This window comes from Centroberyx gerrardi, chromosome 15 (assembly GCF_048128805.1).
Source record: "Centroberyx gerrardi isolate f3 chromosome 15, fCenGer3.hap1.cur.20231027, whole genome shotgun sequence".
Classification (NCBI taxonomy): Eukaryota; Metazoa; Chordata; class Actinopteri; order Beryciformes; family Berycidae; genus Centroberyx; species Centroberyx gerrardi.
The window spans coordinates 6,471,515-6,497,554 of NC_136011.1; the positions used below are offsets into that span (position 1 = coordinate 6,471,515).

Sequence of the window (26,040 nt, forward strand, 5' to 3'; positions counted from 1 at the left end):
ATTGACAGTGATGTCTGGAGAAAAACACACTTGCAGGGTACATCATCATTCCCTGCTGGCAAGACGGCTATTTTTTCTGTCCATGGTTAACTAAATCTAAACATCAAATTTTCATTTTTTTTGCCTGTCTAAGATGGTGACACACTGTTAGGCTATTGTAAATAGAGTAAAATAATAAGCATCGAAACTGAATCACATAAAAAGAGGCTGGTAGCGATGCTAATCAGTTTACCTGTATTCAGCACGTATCCGGCTGGCCCATGGTTATCTACAGTGTCATCCGTTTAATTCCATTACTATGGTGATGACCCAGATGAGAAAATGGATAGCGTCCATAACAAGGATGCTAGCTTTGGCTTCACTCTGTGAATGATGTTATCCATATAGGCTCATTCACACCTCCAATGAAATGATGCTATAGAGTCTCATTCATACCCTGAGTTGATATGCCTAGTCCCAAACTGATTCCCCCAATATAGTCATTCATACCTGCAAACTATGTCATGTCATGGACCCCCAGAGAGATAGGTGTTGATTTAGTATTGAATTGTAGAAGTGTCTACACTGTACATGGAGAGATAACAGTGGTGAGGGTGAAGATAAGAATAGTCATTCTAAAACAATTTCTAGTAAATCAAATTCTAGTGAAATAAAGCTATTCCTCATTTTGATGTGGATCCCCTGGCACCCCATCAAGAACCCCACTTATAACCCCCACCAATAAAAAATCTTCAATCCAAATGTGTACCTATGGATGATGTGCTGGTTCTGCAGGTAGTCCAGGGCCAGGGTCATCTCACAGAGGTAGAGTTTGACAGCGTCCTCGTTGAACTGGACGCTCTGCTGGAGGTGGTAGCGCAGGTCTCCTCCCAGCAGGAGGTCCACCACCATGAACATGTCCTCCTCGTCCTGGAACGAGTACCTGAGACCGGGGGGAGGGAGAGCGAGGGTCACGAGGCATGGACGCATTCCGGTTTGGAAAGGCGACACACACTGTACACATGCTGTGCAAACAAAGGCAACGACTGAGCATACAAGCAGCCATGTAGAATACACATTGTACAGTACAGCACCCGCAGTGTGAATACAGTACACAAACACATGTGCAAAGCGTACCGTGTAAACACATATGCACACACATGCATGTTTATATAAACCCACACAAGGACAAACACTATACAAGGCCATATCCACATATAGCCACAAGACAACATGCGTCTTGCTGTGCCCTGCACTTAAACCTAAAAAAAAATGAATCAACAACCATTATGCATGATGCATATTTATGCATTTACGCAGGAGTTGGTTTGTGCGTGAACGTGCGCTTCCTGGCAGACTCCAAACAGGCACAGTGTACAGTAATAGATAAACACCCATCATTATCCTAATAACATGCAACTTGTTTGAAGGAATGTAAAAAGGAAAGGAAGTGATTGCCAAATTAAAGCTTGGAAAGAGCCCATCTTTGCTTGATGTGACTTAATTGAAGATTGCTAGTGGTCCGCTAAAGATTCTTGTCAATCAGGCTTACTAATCATGCACATCAAATTAAAACACAGCCTCTTAATGATCTGGGTGGGGATTTGTAACACTCCACAATTTCTACCCCAGACACACTGAACAAAACATCAAGCCACATGGGTGCACAAACAATTCTGCTACAATGGGATCTAATATCTCATCTAAGGAAAATAATAAAGCCAGAATCATTTCTTAATAGGCCTCCCATGCAGTAAGATGCTCTCAATTCGCAGAGGCAGAAAACAAACTGACCCCATTGCAATTTCTTCTATCAAACTCAGTTTAATACGGTTGTTACTGAGCCAATTCTTTATTTTCCCGTTAAAGCTTTGATACTGCAGTGTTATTACTTCTTTTCATTGCTGCAGGTTTCCTCTGTACCTTCAGGCTTAGCCTTGGGGGGGGGGGGGGGGGGGGGGCATCATGATTGGCCCTCTTCAGGTGTAATTTCCTGCCTTTCTATAAGTGAGAAATGGGGCCCATGTTTGGTGCAGGAGCGAAAATCATTCGATCTCGTCTACAGATTGGTTCTGCCACAGAGCAAAACCCATTCACGGTGCTATTCGGCTCTTTCTCGTCTCCCAAAAGAACACGCAGATTAATTGATAAAATGGCCTGCGCTCCTGGATAAAGGGATGTCTAGTGAAAAGAAAGCACACTCTACAGATAGATAACCGACTCAGTGAACACTAAATACCACATCTCTCAGAGGAGAGAAAGACCTACCGAAAGATATGCCGTTTCTCCTTGATGCATTAAGATTTGGACCTTTGGACACATACTGATTAATTGCGGAACACTACAATATTCAACAATGACAAGCTTGCGACAAGGTTACGTTTTCCATTACCATCTATAAAGGCAAAGCTTTGTTCAAGACTCCCACTTTCCCTCCCTCCATCTCGTCAGACGCCCCGCCAGCCGATGCAGCGGGACAGTCCTGTGGCATGTACTCAATAGGAACTGACAGCAGAGCCACCTCCGTCAGCCCTCGCAAACCAACCTGACCCGACCCTCGAGTGATGAGCCTCGCTATGAAAACACGGCGCGGCCTCAGCAGATGGCCGGCCCCAGGTTGTTGTTTGCTGTTGGCAGGGTTCCCTTACCGTCACCTTTTTATCACCTCGTTGTCACAGCCTGATTCCTGCTATCCGCTTGACAGGTGAGCTTCTTCCGAGGCGGCCGCTGTCGTCTCGGCGCGCCGCGAAAACCCGGGCCTTCCCCGGCCGACGCTGAACTCTCCGGGTCCCTGAGAGAGACCCGCGCGGCTCGGTCTCGCTGTCACTTCCTACCGCGCGTTCACTGAGGTGACAAGGAGATGTCAGATATGGGCCGACAACTGGAGCATATGAAAGCTCCAGCGCTGACAAGCCTTGTCACCTTTAAAACTCTCGCCAAGGACAGGGTACAGGATAGAAATAGACAGAGACACTTTTCTCCAAATAAATACAACGTGCAGTTCCAGATCTGGGCGTTCAGAGCACACAGACAAATCTGTCTGACATTCTTTAAGAACAGATAAATAATCCTCCTGCTGTCAAGGAGTGGATAGGGACACTGGTTAGACAACAGATGAACAACAAAGTTTTTTTTACTTTTTTAAAGATTATCCAAAGATGTCATTGCAGACAGATGAAATGTGATGGAAAGTTATGAACTACCTTCAAATCAATGATGTTGCCAGCAAATGGTAAAGACCTTAGGACGCTGGCCATGGAATCCGTCGAAGTAATGTTTTTCCACCAACCTCATTTTACCTGCCCTCTGCTGCCCTTTGCTGCGCAAAAATGACCACAATTTAATAAGAGCTGCTTTATAAGAGGCTCGGAGGAGCTGCGGGTCAACAACCTGGGTGTGAATGAATGCCTGGCAGCGTTCAAGGGTCTGGGGAGAGCTGTTGCAGTCCAAAGCCAGAGGGAGGCCACGTGGAAGAGCCAGGACTGGACTAGACTGGGACAGTCACAGCACCGAGAGAGCAAGGTTAGCCGGCTGGAAGGAGTACAAGGAACAGGCTGAAATAATCAGGCCACAATGACAAATGAGCCCAGGGAGGCAGAGAGGAGAGGGGGAGATGGAGAAACAGAGGGAGAGGAAGAGGAGAAGAGTTTTGAGGAGAAAGGGAGAGAGAGAGGGACAGAGAGAGAGAAAGAAGAGATTGTGATTGTGTTGGCTTTACTTGATCCGCAAAAGTTTCAGTGGCCTAGATAGGCTTGATGATAGAGACAGGCCGGCTGGAACGGGCTGCATGACTCAATCACAAGACACGCCCGGCCTCCGCTGAGGATTCCTCCAACAATGCTGTGAGTGAGCGCTGCTTCTCCCCTCGCTGGCCCCGAGCCGGTCACCCCAAGACACCCCACCTCCACTGGCCTGCTTTCACAAGGTGCACTGTGAATGTCGCGTCCTCCAAAATAAAAAAGTTATTCTTTAAAGTGGTGTGTCGGGCAGTTTCGGGAAAGTTCTTAAGTCCTGCGGCGCTGTTAGTCCACGGCGAAATAAGTCTGTGGATGCACAGCGCTGTATTAGACAAGAAAGGGACTCAAGCGCTTTTGGGAATTATCCCATATTTCATCTTTTATGAACATCATTTGAGGATAAACTCCCACACAGGGCTTGTTATGATTGCTGACTTGGGGTGTAGAGGCTAATTTGCTCCACTGTCTCCCAGGGCTTTGTTCCATTCAGGCCTGAAATCAATATTCCTAATGGAAGCTGAACAGGACACAGCACATTCATCTTCCACTTCGTTCTCTCTCTCTCCCTCACTCACTCTCGCTCTCTTTTCTGACTCTCTGATGAAGGAATGGATGGTGAACGGGAAGCGCACTCCGCCGCTCCTCAGAATGACTCACCCCTGTTTTGGTTTCGAAACCTTTAAAATCCGTTTTAAGGCGATCTCCGGGGACTTTCTGTAAAGCTCTAACTCTTTTGACAACAGACGTAGCGACTTCCCTAGCTGTCCTCGCCACTCTCTGGGACTCGGTTATCCACAGCACTGCGGCACCTTCCATTTGGCCATGATTCACCGCTGCCTCGCCAGCCCCCAAGGGAGAACGGGTGATGGTGTTTGAGAGTGATTTGTTGTGATGTAATGCTTAAGGCAAAATCTTGCTTTTATAATGATGTACACTCTGCAGGCCGGGGGATCAATTTCACTGCTACACCCTAATGCTACCTACCCCTGGTTACTTTCGACCACACTTAAGCCAGTACAGTGCTTCCGAGTGGGGCAAAGTGACCCCCTGCACTTTGGGGCTTCACATATATCCAGGGGAAAGAAGAAGTCAGCGTCTTCTCATGTGTCGCAAATCCTTACGAGGATTTGTGTGGATTTGGTGCGTGCACCAGATGATAGTTAATTTTTACTCCTCCAAGGTAATCCATTTCAATGCACCCCCAACTCCCACACATCATATCTATCCAGCGAGGGAATGGTCGCGGCAATTACTGTGGGCTGCAAACTTGACATCCGCCCAGCTTAAGGCAGCCTTTACCCAGCTGATGGGATTCAGTGTGGGTTTTCACAGGTTCCCTCCTAATGAATTTCCTCTGAGGCAACGGATGGAACCTCTTCAAACGCACGGCAGAATTTCAGGAATGTCTCAATGGAAGTGAAACCCCGCTTTAAAAACAGAAAGAAGCCGTGTGTAGGTAAGAGACGAGAGGAAGAGCCTTACAAATCCTCTTAGTCTGCACATCTGTAGGTTTCTTTTTTTTGACAAAACTAATCAATGCCAAATCCCTTCTTAACACTGTCTTCTGCACCCCTCCCCTCTACTTCACGCTTTCTCCCCTCTCTGTGATTGCAGGAATCATTACTTTCTCTGACAGCTGGTTTGGTCTGTTTTCCCTCTCATTCTCTCTGACTCCACCTGACTCTCTCGTTCTCGCCTTCCTGGCACCGTATCAATAAAAACACTCCTATGAAGCTTTATCAAAGCCGGCGGTTCTCCTGAGTTGCATCTTTTGTTGTTTGCGTTTGGGAATATATGCAGTTCCCAGAATCCCCAGTTGGTCCATCTCAGATCCATTAATAATGTATCGGAGTGCCCAAACGCCAAGCGCCACAAATCATAACGCTCTATTTGACAAGCCTATGGATACTGGCAACTCTGCGGTCTACAGGGGATTGTGTTAAACAGCATACGCATGCAGTGAACCAATTAGGCTCCTGGTTGTTATACAGTAAGGTAGGCGATCAGAAGATGAAGCAGAGTTCTCATCAGTCTGATCTCGTTACCTGCCAGGCTGAGATGCTGTCTCAACCAGCGGCTAAATGAAGCAGACAGTTTATGCGAAGAATACAGGTGCAGCGCATAACAATGCTGTCACGCACATATGCTCACAAAGTGTCTGCGTGAACTGGGGCAGAAATAACAAACGTACCACGGACCCATGCTATAAATTGATTTCTTTTATGTCTCACTGTGCCGGCTACTCCCCTCTCTCCGGCTTCAGAACTTTCCTTGAATTATAATTTTTTGGCTCAACCAAGAAGGGCTTCAGGTCCTGGAGATCATCTTTAGAGCGGTCTTGTATGAAGCCAGCATCATGGCGAGAAGAGACCAACCCAAAAGCATTTCTGGTCAGCCTCTGTCTGCAGGCTTGCACAATGAGGTTAGCATGATTGATACGCCGGAGCAAAGTTATTTTAGAAACTTTTTTTTTATCATTCTCTGGTGGCTTTGCATGCGACCGGGCTGGTGATGTAACGTTATAAAACGTTGGGACAGCTGCCCGGGTTCAGGGTCTGTGGGTGCTACACAAACTCAACTTTGTTTAGCATACTGTAGCTGTCTTGCTTCAATGTGATAAGGGCCCGAGTCTGTTGTTCCCCCCTCTGTTGCCAGACAGTAACAGCTGCGGCCAGACGCTCCGTCACACAACTGGTTTTGCCAGCCATCTCTCTCTTGTCGCCCAATCTGGTCAGTCTGATGGTGATGGCAGACAGCCTGCTGTGAATGTGCCTTTGCCCCCCGCTCCCCGTGCCATGATGCTTTATTTGTTATGCAGATTTGACAGCTTCCCTATGCTTTTCAAGAGAGCCAATCAAATGCAAGGAGGCGAGCTCTGAGCAAGATGTGGATAGAGAAACAGCACGCCACTGTTCGGGGAAGCGGTCTAAAAATGATAGAGAGCGGGGAATGATCCCCTTCAAGCGTGGGACAGCTGGGGCATTGTTAACGGAAGCTGGGTGAGATCTCGTTTTCTGTGCGCTCCTCGTGAGATAACCAGACCGTTTTCCGAGCGTCTCTCTGAAGTCGACTTCGAAAGCAGAGAGAGGAGGTGTGAAGTGTGAAACTCATTCCCACGTAGCCGCGACGATACTGTATAGTGTCTTTGTCACTAATGGGCATTTGAAGTAGCAGTGGATGCAGGGCAGAGCAGAAGAGAGCAGCGCATGGAAAAGTAGAACAGAGGAGGCTCTGGCAGCGTTACAGTCCTGCGGGAAATTATACTATAAAAAATACACAAACGTACTACTATAAACTCATTAAAATGCCCTCAGTTTGTTCTAGTAGACTGGCTTCTCTAGCAGGCTAAAAAAAAAAGTATTCTGTAGATAAAACTTTAATCATCCACAACTTGGTGAGGAAATGAGCCCAGGACTTATTATAATAAGCTGCCAAGAAGGTACAAGACTTGTCGTGGTTCATCTACTTACTATCTACACATAATCAATCTATCATGGTGTGCATGAATAACAAAATATTCCGGTGGCAATTACTCAGGGAAGATAGGCACGTGCAATATCATTCTACCAATTACAGAGGAGTAAAGTGCTTTGTGTAATATGCCGTGAATGCCATGCCAGGTCCCCAATTACATTTAGAAATGTGTCCCACTCTGAGAAGAGCGTTGAATAATGAAAGCGGCTTCCATTCACCCACATATCAGACTCAAGGGAAGAGTAAGGTCATTTCAAACCACAGTAATTATCAAATGTGTGCTGCATGGGCTCCCAGTCCAGAATGAATATCTCAACATATCTCTCCAGTGTAAATGGCTTCTTAACTTAATAGCTGTTGGTTTCTGGGGGACAATTTGTTTTTCCAAGCCTTAATAGGACTAACAAAACTTTTCCACTCAACTCCAAATGTGAAAAATATAGGCTAGTAGAGTAGATGCAGCATCAGGAATATGTGCGTAGAGAATATCTATTTTACGGATGCAACAGATTTTAGAGTGAGCTAGAGATCCATGCATCTCCCTCGTGAGAAGCGCTCACTGTAAATATACAAAATACACACACAGACAAAGCAGGCGGCGCAGACCACATAAAAAGTGTAAAAACATGGAATAGTCACCAGAGATTTACTAAAAAAACATGTTCAATTTCCTGTAGGATCTCAAGCTCTCTAAAGACGTTTCGGACCTCATCTCTCTCTATGCACTGCTGCTTGTTCATGTACTTCATGGCGTACATCTTCTCGGTGTCCCTCTTTTGCACAATGCATACCTGCAGCGAGACAAGGGTAGAGAGAGAGAGAGATGGAGGGAAAAAGAGAGGGAGACAGACAGAAACAGAGAGAGCCAGTGTCAAACGTCTGGACAGTCTGAAAAACAAGAAACTTACACATGTGAAAGCACGAGACAAACACAGGCACGTATGCATACAGTATGCATACAATATATGTGTGCATGTGAATTTATAGATAACACATAAATGTGCTTACATGTACACACAGACACACACAGACACACACACACCTGACTGTAGAACCTGTGGAACTGCTCTGGCAGGGAAAGAAAATTACATCACTGCATAGGTGTCTAAGCCAAGTTTCAATAAATATAATAATAGCTCCATAAAATCTGGCCACGCTGCTATGCAAATCAAACATGCTTTCAAAACAGCCCACAGCAGTTTTCAACAGTTGATTAATGCAATCATTAGGATGAATACCATATGCCGATACATAAAATGTCCACATGCGGGGCAACGCTAACACAGCCCATTTTCAAAAATGGATGTTTGTGGCAGAAACCACTCACAAACAAATCACCTCATTATTTATTCATTAAAAGTTGCGGTTTTGTCAGGAAGTGGCTGTGAAAGGTCAAGAGTAGGACGGGACCCCGGAGAGGTCAGAGTCATTACAGTAACATTACTACCCAACCACAGTCATTAAACGGATCATATATCTGCAGGAAATCCTGCCTCCCAGACAGCAGCGGTGAGAAAAAAACGGCAGAGAGGAATTAAATACCTGAGAGGTTGTTTTTCTTACTTATGAAAAAACACCACATGATACCGACAGATTAACGATAGACATTTAAAGCCATCTGCGCTCATTTTTTTTTCTTCAGTTTTTAAGGTCAGATGCTTTTAGAGTTAATGGAAAAAACAAGAGGGGAAAACAGTTAAGGTGGCATTATGGCATTCTCCAAACCTTGGTAAGATTTAATGTGCATGTTTCATAGTTTTACACTGGCAAAAATATCACCCATCACTCAAATGGGTGAGAAGGAAAACAGAAATTTGCAATAGCCTCCAATGCAAACTGTCTTACATGACTATACTGTAATCAGCCTCTTTATTCAGGTATGCAATAAGGAACAGAGTAGAAAAAGGGCTGGAAAACAGACATTTCTGACATGAAAGGGAGTTCCATGGCCAAAAAAATGTGAAAGCCTGAAAGAAGACATCGCCATTCACTGTCAAGATACCTCAGCAACAAAACCCAAGCAGCTGTTTGGGCTATTAAGAGTCCCGAGGTGCCTGAGCGTGGAAGATTTGACCAGTCTGTGAAGCATTAAAAGCTAAACAGCTCCATGCTGCTCCTGCTAAAGATAGAGGGCCTTAGCAGGATTGAATTGTCCACCAAGGCTCAGGTCTGCTCATTACAGTCTGAGCCAGACAGATGCTGCTTTACAGCGCTCTAGCCAGGATGCACTGCAGAAAACACCCGTCTCAGCAAGTCATTTAATCTTTTATTCAGTCTTTAAGTCTTAAAAAGCAAAAAAAAACAAACGGGGTCACAAAAACTCCCTTGTTTCCAGTGCAGTTTCACGTTTCAAGAATTTTCATGAATACAGAGATATGTTGAAATAAATGATCTTGAAGTGGAGTGATCTGCCATATTGAATTGAATCAAGATATTGAATATGGCTTGATTCGGTCAAAATGCTTTGGAAACGTGAAATGTTCCCATTCCAGTGGCAGATTTCTTTAGGGGCTTTAAGAAAATACTAAATTAAATGAGGTGTTAAAATGGACATTTTTTGCAGGGTGACAGGAGGAAATCTATTACCCTGTAAAACACCATCTATTTAATTGTGCTCATGGTTTCCCCTCAAGCACAGAGCTGAAATGAGCGCCAGGTCCGACTCTCCGCTCTCGCTTCTGTTTCCTCTGTCTGGATCTCGTCCAGGCTCAGATTTTCCCTTCTTCTGTCAGCTTCATTACAGACTTGCTCGTCACAGCGGAAATTCGTCAAACCTGTTCCTCCTCATTCATAAAGTGGTGAGTTAGCCTACATTAAAGAAGAGAGGGGAACCTGAACAGATTCTGATGCAACATTTTGATTCCACACAAGTATTCATGAATATTATTTTCAGCAGTTGTTTTTGTCCAGGGTTGCCATGGAGTTTTAGTGTCCCATGGTCTAAATGCAGTTTCAGTGGCTTTCCCTTTTCCCTATCAAGATTAAAAATCTGCGGGAAAAAACACTTGTATTTTTTACATGAAAATTGTCAAATTTAAAGATACTAAATATCAGCACAAAATCTCAGCTATCACCTTAAATCCAAACATATTGGCACCTGCCTTCAATAACCCATATCGGCCAAACTGTACCCCCAATACCTCCCTTCCTATCTCTGTCTCTCTGTCTCTCACACACAAACACCTACACACACACACACACACACACACACACACATCACATCACAAGGGCAGGGGCCCTCGGCTCCAGGCCCTCCCTTCTCCCCTGTCATCCAGGTTGAGCTCAACACAGACCCACTTTCTCCTGTTTGCTCTCAGCCAGGCCAGTCTGTATCATCTGCATTGCGCTATAAGTTAGAGAAAAAACCCTCCTAAATGCCTTTTGCCCATGTTCAGAGACTGTAGGTACCACAGCATCATAAATCAGGCTGTTGTTATAACGTACAGGAAAGCACAGCTAATACAAAATATAAAGAAGCAACCAAAAAGATAAGATAACCTCCGCCCGTTGAGGTTTAACTCAACCAATCAGATTACTTCTGCCTCCAGAACAGCTCTGCCTCTGAGAAATGTTTGTAGAACATTTTTTAGGTTGTCAGATGTTTTGGACATGAAATTCACATTCATTTCTAATGGATTCATGTTTTCCTGATTATTTAATGCTTTTTGTATTGTTGACTGCATCCCTGTTTTCTGAGTCTATTCTGTCTCTTCTGAGTACATGGTTCATTACTTACTCATCACATACAGCCATTAATAGCTCCTTTTTATCAAGGGTACCAAGTGTACCAACTGTGGTTAGCACTGTAGAATCTTAAGCCCAGACATTGCTACCAATCAGATATATCACACTGTCAGTCAGCTCCCACATCTGCCCCCATCTTATCTGGAATCCTCATGAGTTGGTCAGAGGAGGGAAATGATGACTTTTAAAAAGGTTTTATTCATATATTCATAGAGCACATTAGCAATTCAATGCATTAGTTTGGTATGAGGGGAAAAAGGTAACAATTTTGAGGCGAGAGGTGTGAGTCAGAATGTTTTGCAAGGTTATTTGCATATGAATGGAGACTTTTTACCTAGATTGAAATCAGTTGAGATGGGAGATTCAGGCTATCGCTCTGACTGTCCTGGCTTTGGACTGAGGCGCTGACAGTGTGACAGCTCCCGAGACCCAGTCTCTCTGAGCAGTAATGGACACTAAAGAGTCCCTAATTAATTCTGAAGCATTATCTCCAAAATGCTAATGGTCAGCACGGTCCAAAGCGCCATTATACCGCTGGATAGGTTTTCATGTTAAATACTCATTTAGGAACACCTGCTATTCAGACGCACTTCCGATATTTGGGACAGAGGAAGGTCACTTTGCTTTGGAAAAGGCAGGGCGGGAGCTGCGGGCCAGCCCAAGGACGGTGCCAAATCTCTCCGCTGGCTGTCTGGTGCCACACGCTGCGGCTGGGGGAAGAGCTGGCCCATAAATTGGCACATTCGCCGCGCCGCGCACCGCCTCGCCCACAGCCAGCACCATGAGTCGCTCATTTTTGTTTTCTCTCGTTAACCATGTGACCATTTGAATTCCGTGATCCGTGGGACTGGCAGGGGTTTTTCCACCCCCCCGATGAGGCACGTCAAGCGTAGAGGCATCAGCCACTCTGTTTGGACCGGTTGGTGAGCCGGATGATGGCTCGCATTGACATGTATCCACGTGAGAAAAACAACTCCTTGCTGCTGCTCAGGAACAATTTGGGCTGAGGACTGAAATGTCACCAGTCCGGGTGACAGTGAATCCAGAATGCAGCCGTGCCAGTCCCAATGAACAAGAAATTCAAATGGTTTTGCGGTTTATGAACAAATACAATTGAAAAGAAAAACGAGCGATTCACTGGGCTGGATCCAGGCTGCTTGCTTGGCTGCAAACTCCACGTCTCCCAGAGGTGGGGAGAACGACAGCGCTGGCCTGGGGTGAGACGCTGTCACAACGCTGGCTGTAATCTCTGACCACCAGCTGCACATAGCACCTGTTTATCTCTCCTAAAGAGAGCTTTTTAGAGGTGGTCAGACAGATAGACAGACACAAGCACACACACACACACACACACACACACACACACACACACACACACACACACGCACGCTGGGCCCAGGCGGGATCTATTGATTTCTCCCCGGACAGTGTTAGGAGTGCAGAATCATTTGATGCGGACGAATTCAAAGGCAAGGCTGATGCATGTGGCAGGATGCTGGAGATGAGAGCACCTGTCTGTCTTGACACAGAAACCTCAAAGACGCGCCCTCAAAGGGAGCGTCCCACGCACCGCGACAGCTCCGTCGGACCACTTTAATAGTTTTGAGCTCCGGAGCATGAAACTAACTTTGTTTTTTTTTTGTTTTCCCTGCAACACAATCATTATTTAATCAGCGCTAAGAAAGGAGAGCGGCGCTAATAATGAGCGGCTCGGCAGGCTGTTTCCCGGAGTTAATCTGCATGGGGTCAGCCAGGAGCGCCTGGCAGGCGGAGAAACACGTTCCCGCGATTGAACAACACATTAAAACAAGCACGATTCTAAATAAAGCCGCCGCAGTTATTCACCCATATATGTTTTTAAAACTTTTGAGGAGCCCTAATGAGACGATTCTAGCAGCAATTACAGAATAACAATGGTGGGTCCTTCATGCCTTGTGATGGGTGCAGCTACTTATGTAAACTCTGGTTTAAAAGCAACAGTAATTACCATACCCATTATCTTCAAGCTCGAGCCTTATATCCCCGTTCCCCAGACCCTTACACTGGCTGTCAGGACGCTACATATCTCTACAGTACTAATGGAATATCAATTCTTAATTGGACCTCAAATCCAGCACATGACTGACAGTTCAAATGAGATATGCATGCACGAGGGAGATGGTGCTGTGCCAGACAGCATAGAAATTACAGTGTTATATTCACCCGACCAATAGAGTCTGTCAGTCAAACACGCAGATTGGATACAGCCTACTGGAAGCGCACTCCAGATTTATTGGTACCTTTGGTAAAGATGAACCATACAGGCTGTAATTGATGTTATTATGCAACTTGGGAGCTGTATTATGTGCTGAGAAAGTTCTGAAATTGATATTTCAATCAAAGGCAATTGTTCAGGGGGAAAAAAATATTTCCAGTGAATGATAGCATTCATTCTAAAAATAGATGGTTGTCACTACTATTGGCATTCCTTGCTGTAAAACTTAAGTCTTCCCGAACTTGCTGTTTGGAAAAATTCCACAGAGATTCAATGTGACCCATCTGCCGGTATGACCCATCTAGATGGTGAGACTAATTATACATTCCGCTGAGATGGTCTGTCAAGCTTTAACGGCAGCCTTTTTACTCTGGTGCTGGGTGATGTTAATTCTGGAGGTCACTGGATAATGATGCCACAGGGCGTTGTATAATTCACAATCAAAAAAATTATTCGTCATGTTGAATCATCATCTTGACTACAAGGAATTCACATTGAGTTGCGGTACCGGAAAATATGATTTTTTGTGATGCAGCAGTTTCTGAAGGTGAAGAGTTCATCAGAAGAATAGCACTTTCAAAACACCAGTCCATTAAATCATACAGGTGATTTTTTTTACTGAACCCAAGAGATTCTTCTTCTTCTTTTTTTCCAATTTCATTAAAACTTTATCTGGACTTGATACACCAAATACACCCACTACAGAAATAAGTTACGTGGCATTAGTGTATGAGCTCAGCTCAAAGATGAACAGCTCCTCCAAAACCTCTTTTAGAGACTGAGGAACACCTGACAATGGAGGATTGTGCTGCCACATATATAAGACTGGGCAAAGAAGACGACGGGGAGAAAAAATAGGAGAGAGGAAAGTAAGATTGACAGGGCCATATGGAAGGAGCTCAAAATATGCTCAAAATAGAAAACCAGGAAATCACCAGCCGCTAATAATGTGTTTCAGCCATCACTGAGGAGATAATGAATGCTACCTACTGCCACAGTCCTATATATGGCATTTACATTATATATTTTAGGCATTTATATAATGCTTATTGAGAGTTTTTCATCTTTTTGATAAAAGGCTTTTTTGTGAAATAATGAACATTTGCTGCCTCTACGCTTCCCCCTATAATTAATCAAGTAAAATAACCTGAAAAGGGAAAAGACAAAAATCATAATTTGATATCAAAGTTCCACTTTTTGTGCACTTCTGCCTGCAACAGGAGGTCATAAGCAGGCATGTAGGAGGGAAAACCCACCTAAATGTTAACTCACTTTACCATTACAACATTTTTGTTTTTAAAATAGACTTAACAGCCTCACGTAATTCTTTATGGCATAAATTCATAGTATACATCATTGTAAGTAGTATGAAACTGATGCAAGTTGTATGAGGATCGGGTCTTTTAAGTGAAAAAAGCAAAAAATGTTTTTCCTGAACATTTGTGATTACTACAGCAGAATAAAATGTAGCGAATATCATGATTTATTTTTCTGCCCCACGATACATATTGTCACATTTTTGTATTGTGATATATTGAATTTCGATATATTGCCCCATCCCTATTAGAAACCTTGTTATTGACCACAACATCACAAGTCGCAAGTAGGCATCACTTTGTTGTGGGGGGTCGTGAGCTGAAAAGGTTGAACACTGGGTGATGGGACGGCCTCTCTCATCACTTGGCCAACCTGCATGCAGTATCATGGAGTATCTGGGTCTCAGGTCTCTGGGAATCATATGGGTCCTATAAGCTAACAGAGCCGGAAGAGAAACCTCCTCTGTCCTCGTGTTGCCCAGCATCCAGGTAGGTAAATCTCAAAAAATAACAAAAATAAAAGCACGAACATCGCTTCTGCTGTTTTAAATCTATAAAAACAACCAGGCACGCACTCCAGACCGCTGCCTCTCCCTCCAGCGCCTCCCTCTCCACCCAGACCTCCCTCTGGTTAATCTCAATGTTACGTGCCCCTTGAACACATGCACTTATTAAATGCTTATTAGCCGAACATATCACTCTTTCACAAAATAAGCTCTTTCATGTCGCGCTTCAAAGTGAAGCCTTGCTGTTTATCCCAGGGTTGGCTGCACGATGTTTACCTTTTTATACCCAACCCGCCTTCTTCCTCCTCTTCCCCCCCCCCCCCTCCTCCTCCTCCCGCTCTCTCCGCTGTTCTGCTATAGTTAGCAGCCCTATCAATTGTTGTCAGAAGGTCTGAAGCTCCTGGGACGACATGGCTTGCAGAGAGGAGAAAAAGGTTGGGTGTTAAATTTAGTGGACTCAGTCAGGAAGCTGCAGATTTTCTGTTTTCTAGGTCAGGTAAGTGCCAAGTCGACCAGAAGCCTCTGGCTGAGACACATGGGGAAGCACGAACAGATAGAAGACCACTGCCTGAGGGGAGGGAGAGGGGGAGAGAGAGAGAGAGAGAGGGAGAGAGAGAGAGAGAGAGAGAGAGAGGCTTGTCTATTACCTCTGAAGTTCTACAATGTTTCAGCGGAAATATATGTTAAGTGCTGACATCCATCATTCTCTCAGATGAGGTTTCAGCTTGGCGTATGTGTTTGTTGTCGCCGCTATGACGGTGTAACACTCATCCTGGGCGAGCGGTGATTGAAACAGAGTTGTGTAAGCACGGGATAACCTGCAATCACACAGACACAGACACAGACACACACACACACACACACACACACACACACACACACACACACATACGCAGCCTCGCCGTCGCTGCATTTGGGCAAGAGTGGGTTGAGAGAGGCGAGCAAGGCAAATACACTTTCAGGGTCTGATGAACATGTCATCCAGGGAGCGGAAGGAATAATTCGCTCTTTCATTTGGTTCATTCCACTGGATGTCTTCTGCTCCACGGCGGCTGCTGTCAGCCTGGAGGAAATGAAAGTGTTTACCGAGCTCGGGCGGCCATTTGCAGAGCTCCAGGACGCACTATTAAGGCAGGCACGGCCATTAATAACCAGAAGTCATGGATCAGACTGTCTCGGAGACTGGGCTGGGCAAAAGTGAAACTCGATAGCAAAAAATATATATATTTCGCTACCGTACGCCTAATGGAAAAGGAGAGACGTTTTTTCTGTATCAGAATGAGAATCACCTCTAGTGCAATAAATGTCCGGAAACACTGGTGCAGATATATTGACAACTGAGTTTCACATTACATATTGACACACATGGTTCAAGGACATCAGGACTTCACATACAGGACAAAGGGAGAGAGCAAGACTATACTATGGACAACAGAATACATGTATAGATTCAATCAGCTGTTTCCTCTAATAGCTTAAGAGAAATGATGAAAATTGCACTCTTCCCTCCATGGACAAAAAAATGTCTATTGCAGTCACCCCAACAGGATTCGGTAATATACCTTCATTATGCTACATTTGTTTCTTCTAACAGCCAAAGAGCCTGCCAGTCTTTGAAGAGGCCTATTCTGAAAATGACAGAGAGATTCTTTGTCACTTAGGACAAAGCCTCAACAGCCTGAGTAATGGCTCCAAGTTTTAACCAAAACATCTTGCATGATCACACAGGGGAAACGTCCCACAGTTGTCTTCTGATTTGGACGGATCGGTCGTTCCGCATGCAAAAATCTCTGCCAGACATCAGAGGGAAAGGGAACAAAATATAGGAGGTAAAATAGACTTCTGAAAATTGGGCTGCATGTCTGGGAGACTACAAAGGTTGCATTATGACTTGAATACGTGCATGATCCAAACTGATATAAAAATTAAAAAATGCCCTCTGGGAAGAGACACAAATTGCAGAAAATTGCTCTCAAAGCACAAATGTATAAACAAGCTTGCCATGAGAGTGTGCTTACCTCCAAATTATATAAAATACACAGAGAGACTTTGAAGTCACTGATGTATGAAGCGCGGGGAAAATAAGGACGGCATAATGAGGATTATTATTATTTGCCTCGCAGAATGTAAAGGAGAGCACCAGATCCACAGAAAGTGCCGGAAGGCTTATCTATAGTATATTCACTCCAGGTTTACTTAGAGGTGTCGCTGCATGTTTCATTATAGTAACATCTCATGCATATTCATCAAATTGATAGAATCGCAGGTTGTTATTTGATATCTTGTTCCATAAGATCATGTTGGAAATACATGCTGTTTGCCTCCAGGTGCCATGAGCAGACATAAACTGTATGATATTTCATCTCTCATTTTCAATTAAAATAGAACATGAATCCATGAGCGATAAAACTGAGTATTAGAATGACTGGCTATACGCCTGTCACCTTGAACGCGGACTGTCTTGTAAACTACAGGGATTTCATATGGTATTTAATGTAATTCTTCCATTCCCATGTTCTGACTGCTTGGAGCTCTTTTCCTTTTTCTGTTTGGATGTCTCATTCCATGAACCCTCTGTTAAAAGGGAAAGCCGCTCAGTTTAACAATTCATATCCCTGCAGCCTATGACCAACCAGCATTTTAAGCATTAACAACTCTGAGATATAGAAATATTTGTTCCACCTATTGTGGCATTCACCCTTGCACTTTTTACTGTTAGATGCTTTTAATGTTGGTGATCTGGCAGTTTATTCCTATTCTGCTGTTGCACTCATTGTAGTTCACTTTGGATAAGCGCGTCAGCTTAATACCAAAAACAATGTACAAGCAAAATATCTTCCAAGGCTGTGAATCAAATAACTCAAAGTCACTGATCTATAATGCTATACTGATGTACAGCCTAGGGCAGCTGCATCAGTGATGAATAGGAGAATAGAAGAGTTTGTGGTTTGATAGAATTTTTATCTGAACTTTTACAGCCAAATGAGCTTCACATTATCACAGTTCTGTATCAGATCTTTATCAGAAAATGTAACCTTATCGCAAGAAAAATCATCCTGGTGACTGTCACAGTTTTCCAATTCATTCTCCATGGCGCTGTATATAGATCAAACATCTGTAAGTGGAACAAAACTCTTATCTGCTGTTTCTGGCTAAGACAGGCAGTTAAGTTCAGTAATAACACAACTGAAAATTCAGAAATTTTGTGGTATTCCCCAGGGAAGAATGCTTGAAAATGCTACAAATAAACCAAGAATTCAGCCCTAATATTTGTAGCAATGATGATGCATGAAGATGCTGACAAAAACAAATATTTAGAGGTCATGACAGCTTTCTGGCCCACAGCAATTAGTGGCATCATCACTTCTTACCATTAGAAACACTTTTTGTTAGCAGGAATGTTAATATTACCGCCTCCAAATGCCCTATTTTCTCTGGACTCCAAAACCACTCAACGATTTATTAACTTCATAGTCGGTGGTTTCGCTATTTTCTTATTAAGAATGATAGATTGGATGGAATGGGAAAACTAAAACACAACAGGTGAACACAGGGCGTTTCAAGATCATTAACAATTAACAGTGGGGGTTTACAGGGTGTGGAAATCTGAACACAGTCCTGAAGCTACACGGGTTTTATCCATATGGCCCCTGGTCTTTTAATGCCTATGCAGTGGAGGCTTTGTGCTGCGAAACGAATAGAGGCACAGTGTAGTGGAAGAGCATACATTTCTAGGCTAATAGGTTGCCGAGGGCTACAATGCGGCTGGGCTGCGGCTCCGCTCCGCTCTGCAAAAACCAACTCTTATCCGAGCTCTTCACACCTGCAGTGGGGGGGGGGGGGGGGGGGGGATAAAGAGGAGAGGGGGGGGGGGGGGGGGGGGGGGGGGGAGTCTTCATAACCGAGCTCAGCCTTCGCCGTCTCGTCTTTAGAGGCAGGCTGAGTCTCTGTGTGTTGCCCAGGGAGCCCCGCGGTGCCAGCCGATAGAGAAAACGCCAACAAAGGCTACATCATCTCCTGACCTTTCCGCAGACGTGTGGGCACCTCCCCCCCCCCCCGATACGACCGGGGTGTCGCAGCCGCAAAGTGTCGCCTGTCTCGCTGTCCTTTCCCCCCCTCCCACTCCTGTCTCAGTTCGTCTGTCTCCCCCCCCCACCCAACCTCCCTGCCGCCATCACATCGTATCTCATCCTCGCTCCGATCAGTGTGGGAACTTTAACACCTGCGGAAACCACCAGCTGACCTCCCCCCCACCGTCTCTCTCTGCCCGCCTCCCTTCTCTCTACCCGCCTCCCTTCTCTCTACCCGCCTCCCTTCGCACTCTCGTCTCTCCGCCGAGACGGTTACCTGTCCATCCGACTGCTGGCATTAAGGAGCTGTCACTAAAAGCGCCCGTCGGTGCCGATTGACTGTCACTTTCACCCCTGGGCGTCAGAACCCTCCCGGCCGCCCCCCCCCCCGGTCTAGCTGTTGTTCCCCCGGCCTTAATGAGCCCTGCGGCATGGCGGCAGACTCCTGAGCAGACTCTTAGAGGAGCGAAGGAGGAGGAGGAGGAGGCGGCAGCGAGAGAGAGAGAGGGAGAGCAACAGGGGAGCAGGCAATTATCCCTAGTCTGGTGCTGTATATGGGCCATCCACCTCTGTACCAGGCACGTTACAAATGAGCTATACGCTACTTCCTCCACCGCCGGGGAAATAATCACACCTCTACCTAACATGGTGATCACCCCGCCTAGTAGAGGACAGCTGCCCCAAAGCATCAGGGGGGAGTGAGAGAAAGAGTAACTGTACTTACGCTATAAATTGATATTGATGCTATATTTTGATTGCTTTGGCAACACAGGTTGCTTTCCCGTCATGCCAGCAAAGCATATTTGAGTTGAACTGAGTGACAGTGAGAGGGAAAGAGGGAGAGAGAGAGACAGAAGGACACTTGGTCTGATATATCGAAAGGGGGAAAGGGGGGGTACCAGCCCTGATGTATCAAAAGGAGGAGGGAGAGAAAGAGAGAGAGAAAGAGAGAGACAAAGAGAAAGAGAGATACCTGTCTAGATATATATCAAAAGGGAGAGGAGAGAGAGAGAGAGAGAGAGAGAGAGAGAGAGAGAGAGAGAGAGAGAGAGAGAGATACCTGCCTTGATATATTAAAAGGAGAGAGAGGGGGGGACTTGCCCCGAGACATCAGAAGGAAAGAGGGTGTGAGAGAGAAATACAGAGTAAGAGAGGGGAGGAGGACACAAAGAGACCCTTACGTTGATATATTAAAAGGAGAGAGAGAGAGAGAGAGAGAGAGAGAGACCCGCACTAATATAACAAAAGGAGAGAGTGAATGAGAGAAAGACAGAGAGAGAGGTGAACAGCAGAGTGGAGTTGCCAGTGTCAGCCATATTTGCAGACGGCTTTTGGAGAGGGAGGAGGTTTTCCTCTCGTTCGCCTCCGGCAGCCTCCCCGCTCCAACCTCGCTCACGGCCCCCCCGCCCCCCCACCGCCGTGGGAGAGTGAGCCCTGCTACACACACTCTCTCACTTTCGCGAACGCACGCCGCCCCACACACACACACATCCATCTGCACCGCGCACCTAAGAGCCTATTTTGCAGGAGCTCTGACAGAAGTTAGAAATCCACGTGTTTCGCAGTGCTACAGCATGGGGTAAATATCTCTCTCTCTGTGCTTGTCTGTCTCTCTTTCTCTCTCTAGCTGTCTCCCTCTTTCTTTATCTCTCTCTCTCTCTAGCTGTATCTCTCCTTCTTTATCTCTCTCACACACGCACCACAATGTAAACCCATCTCCTATTTTACCCAGCTTTTTGTTTTCAGAATAAACTTTACTCACTTTTTTGAATCTTTATGCCATAAATTCAATGTATGAATCATAGTATGTAGTATCAAACTAATGTAATAAGTTATATTAGGGCCTTTATGATGGAAAAAGCCGAAATGAACTCTCTCTTTCAACTGATGTCTTATGATGATCACTGACTGGAGGTCACAGTTTACCCACCTTTTTCTTTACCACTGTCTCACTGGGCGCACGCACACACACACACACACACACACACACACACACAGCAACACAGGCCTTAGTGTGTTCTGTGGGAAGCTGAAGACTCATGCTGTTAAGTATTCAGAAACAGCATGAATACAGAGTGAGGCCACAGTGGGCCAAATAACACCGACAAGATGACCTCCAATAAGGACAAACTTTATCTGGACGTCTCTCTGAGCATCTGTCTGACTGTACGAGTGTGTTTTGGACGTGTGTGCATGCGCATGCGTCCACAAAAATGTGTGTGTGTGTGTGTGTGTGTGACAGGGTTATAGATGTTGCATAACTATTAGGCTAGCTCTCACACAAGGATCGTGCCCGTATCCCCAGTTGTGACAGCAGCCTCTTGGACAAGCCGCTGTCGTCTGATGCTTTAGCCAAAGGTGGACCTTGTGGGCAAAATTTGGCATTCGACAAAAGATAATGGCCCAAGTACAATATTCTGTATTTGATCTGTTTTGATTCATTTTTCATAACACCTCCCATTTCTTTTAAAGGATTATAATGGCCTAGGTTTCCCCTCTCCATTCCATTATTCCTGGTGGTGTGTGAACACAGTCAGCATAGTTAGAGATATCAGAGCTTGTTGGCCCTCGATCAGAAGAAGAAGCCATTTGCTGCCGTTCATGTTTGTACAGTATGAAAAACAACCTCCACAGCGTGAGAGAATCCATCACAGGAAAACACGAAGCCTTAATTTGGTTTTATCAAAGTTTCTGTTTTGTTATTTCAGTGTGAGCGAGTGGAGTGTTTTCATATCGGCGCGCACATCACGTTACGCTCTGCTTACTGTCAATCACCTGACACCCACAGGGAGAAATGGGAGTCTCCGTCAAGAAATAATCCCTCAAAAACATGTCGCCTTTCAAACTTCACTGTCACATCTGTGGCTTTTTATTTGGGGCTTCTTTGTTGGCTGGGACAGCAGTTCATTCCAAGCTACGTAAAGACTGTATTTTAAAAACGATGAAAAATGTGTAAATGTCACAAAAATCTAATTACATAAAGCACACATTGCAAAATGATTGGGGGAAATGTAAACTAGACATACGGTACATTCAGGCTATGAGGTATTCTCCTTTAAGATAAACGTCTCATGACAAGGCATGTTAATACACATATTGACTACATAACACCTAGGAAGCTGCTTATAGTTACATTTCTACATGACCATTATCCAATGGGGTTATATCCCCTCTTTACCACAAAGTTTGGACTGCTCTAGCCTCTGAGGCTGGGCCTGCATTCAGTGTATTTCCTGGCTTCCTGCAGACTGCCTTCAACATCATAAGGGAAGTGACAGCAGCTTGAGGGAACAAAGCAATAAGTAAAATTAACATAAATTCACATGGTAATGTATTCAGCAGCGGGGAATGACTTGCCATATAAAAGAGGCACATGTTTTTGCAAAAAAAAAAAAAGATTGTGTTTTGAAAGGAGCAAAGCGGAAGGAATTTGCAAAGGCGTGTGCAGACAGAAGTATAATGAACAAATATTAGCCGTGATATTTGGGAGTCAAAATGCTGATAAACTCTTCCAATCTCTGGAGCCCCATTGTAGCCATCCTTTTCACTCACACACACACACACACACACACACACACACACACACACACACACACCCTATGCACTGAATTCATTACTGATGCATTCAATACGAACACAAAGGAATTCTTCAACTAACAAATGGCCAGTAGGTTAATCCAAAATGTCTGTTTTACCAACAATGGCCTCCAATGATGATATTGGCACCTGAGACAAGGTTGAAAAGAGCTGGTGGTAATTTGGTTTCACAAAACACACACACACACACACACACACACACACACACACACACACACACACACACACGCCAGCCAAGTTTCCCTACCTACTCTATTGAAGAAAACCACTGAGCATGATGACAAACGCAGCTACAGTATTATGCTGCTCTGTAATTAAATGGAGACGAGGGGTCAAAACTCCCGACAGGCTAGCTGGCATGAGATGAAAAGCAAATTGGCTCTCCTCAAAGCGACTTTATGTACCAGAAAAGTACTATATAAGCCGTATTTATTACTATTATTAAAATAGAAAAATTATATATCATTTAAGCACTGCGGTATAATGGGAACTAAACGGTAATTACTTATAGCCCACTTTGCCTGGCCTTCTCTGATTCTTCGGCGGAGATAATGACTGTGCCGGGTAATTGGAGCTACAGAATCACCTAGGGTCCTAAGCAATGGCAGCGCGCACACACATAAATATACACACACACACACACACACACACACACACATGCAGACTGTATGGAGAACGGAGGCTACATTACCTTTCCAAAACTCCCCTTCCCAATGGCCCGCAATATCTGGAAATGGTCAAAGTTCACTGCAAAGAAACAGAGAGAGAGAGAGAATCTGTCAGTATGAGCCACAGTTTTATTTTACTGGCAGGCAGCGGCTGTGAGAAAACAGGGGAATGGTCAAGAGAAAAATATCACTACACAATGCACTGCTGCTTCCAAGGCTTCTTGCACATCCACAACTCCTGTACAGGCAGGGTATTTTCCATTAGAATGGAACCCGGCTTATCTGAACACCTTGGGAGTGGGAATCGTTTAGGACAATGAAATGTTTGGAAAATTGGAAAGCACTGGACTGAAATTCTGGACCAGGGCATATTCAAAACATGAAACGTGCACGCTCATGCATGCTCTGTACAGAATAGCTTGAAGATAGTAGCATGCATCAACAAGGGAATTCTAAGAATTACACAAAACCAATTCCATTTTTGCATCATTTCCTGTTTGGTAGTCCAGTCAGTTCTTAAGTCCATGAGGTTCTTTTTGACTTGGAAATTACCTTTATACTGGTGATGTCACTGTCAAATCATCTCAATCAAGAAAGCTTATGTCAGCATAACCCCTTCATTTAGATGACTTGTTATGAGAGAACTAATGCCTTTGTGGACAGCTGAAATTTATGAAATGGTTCTTTAAACGTTTTACATTCCCTCTTATGATCACTTCAATGAAAACAATAAAAACTAAATTAAATTGACACATGGAGAATTCATAGCTTGGGAAATTCTCAAAATTAGTTTTAGATATGCCACAGAAAATTGGACAAATTCAACATAGCCACTGATTTCGGCGTCAAGATCAATTTATTGTAAGTACCAACTTTGGTTGCAAGCAGAAAATGTGTGCAAAAGAAGCCTTGAGGCCCACAATCTCTAAGTGAAAAGACCTTATTTGGAGTTCCACTTTATCTGTTGGGAACATCAGAGCACCGGCGCGGCCTGAGGAGTCTTATTTCAGAAACCGGACTACGCTCAGGACACTGCAATCATTCATCTTATTTCATTTCATTATATCAATATGTGTAATGGCACAGTTAGACGTTTTGGCCCGCTGCCTTCTTCAGAGGATGTGTGTTATGTTGAATGATTGAATTGTCCTATGTCTGGTCCAGACTTTGAAATGAGTTAGGAACATTTAGTGGGGGGGGGGGGGGGGGCAGCAATTTCTCCAGCCTTGTATAATCAGGAATTATTTTTGAGAGAGTGCACTGCCTACTGAATTCAGCCAGAGGAATCAGCCATCCTGTCGCTATGCATGTGGGTTGATGAAGGCTACAACTAACTGACCTTCTCCTTATGGTCTGTGTATCTGATTGAGACAAGCCTGTGTGTGTGTTGTGTGTGCAGCCGTGCAGTGCCCTGCAGGCAGATGTGAGCACAGCAGGCATGACGCTGACTCACCCGTCTCCTCCTTAAAAGTCGATCTGCTTCTAAAGCTCACATCAGAGATTGTCTACGGGAACAGAGGAGCGATCACCAGGGAGCAGAACAGAAGAGGCTGGGTTCCCTCGGGGCAGACTCCCTCTGATTATTAGCTCCACGCCCACTACCAGCCGACCCGGGTACCCCGGTGCCGGCTGAGGAGGTAAACCCCCACGCTGCACGGCACTGCTGCCAGACAAAAGACGCTTGGTGTGGTTTACATGTTTTGTCTGGAAGACGGACTAATCCTGTGTGGATTCTCCCTGCTCAGTGTTTTGTACATAGCTAATCCTCTCATATGGCATGGCTCTGAGTGCACCCTTCTGCCGACACACAGGGAAGACACCCCCCGTTATACCCATCATGAACGTAGCTGGAACCTCTAAATCTATATATACATGAGGTATTAAAAGGGGAAAAAGGAATATGTGATGCAAATACATAGACTAGAATGGTTGGTTGGTTGATTCAATAGCGCTCACACCTCTCCAGAAATTTGATAATTCAACAATGAGAACACCATAAAGCTTAATTTATGCTTGGTCGCTCGACACTTGGCGAAGATGTACGCAATGGATTCTGTTTGTTTACATCCTCTGCAAACGATGAAAATAGCTGAGGTCATCGAGGAAAAAGAGATTTTGAACCTTCTTCTTTTGAAGAGACAATGTTTTCTCACTTCTTCTGCCAGCCTTTCCTCTATTCCTTCCATGTTTGTCTTGGATTGTTGATGTTTTAAAGGAAGCAAGGAAGTGGTGCGCACTGCCATGGCAACAAACTATCCAATCACACTGCGCGACAGTCCTCGACGGTGTCTGTGACATTACAAAATTCTAGAGGTAAGCGTCAGCGAAAATAATGCCCTGTGACACTTTGCAGTCGAGAATGCGTCATTTCTGTGGAGAGACAACTGTTCAAGCATAAATTAAGCTCAAGTCTCCTGCTGGTCTCTCTCGATCATAGTATCCAGAGTTGCATGTCTGGTTTTCTTTGCATCTTTGTATCCAATGCATGGATGTCATGGTCAAACAGTATGCACTTCTGTCCACAGTTGCCCCTAGTTGATGTCTTTCCCTCAGACTTCCATGCCAACATCACCTTAGCCACTGTTGCTCAAGAAACATTTGAGCAGTCTTCATAACTGAAGCTCCAGTGAAACATGCCCCAACAATCAGCTCTCTCAGTGTAAACTGAATGCAGTCGTATAGACAGTCCAGTGTT

General features: G+C 44.8%; 1 protein-coding gene across 2 annotated transcripts in view; it reads right to left on the reverse strand.

The window, feature by feature from the left end:
* Positions 1-26,040, reverse strand: part of stk32c (serine/threonine kinase 32C) — a 54,522-nt gene that overhangs the window by 12,538 nt on the left and 15,944 nt on the right. For both annotated transcript variants that reach the window (XM_071924807.2, XM_071924806.2), the window contains exons 2-4: positions 23,369-23,424; positions 7,830-7,981; positions 749-922 (exon numbers count right to left, since the gene is read on the reverse strand). In XM_071924807.2, coding sequence (XP_071780908.2) covers positions 749-922; positions 7,830-7,981; positions 23,369-23,424 — 382 coding nt within the window. The remainder of the gene's footprint in view (positions 1-748; positions 923-7,829; positions 7,982-23,368; positions 23,425-26,040) is intronic.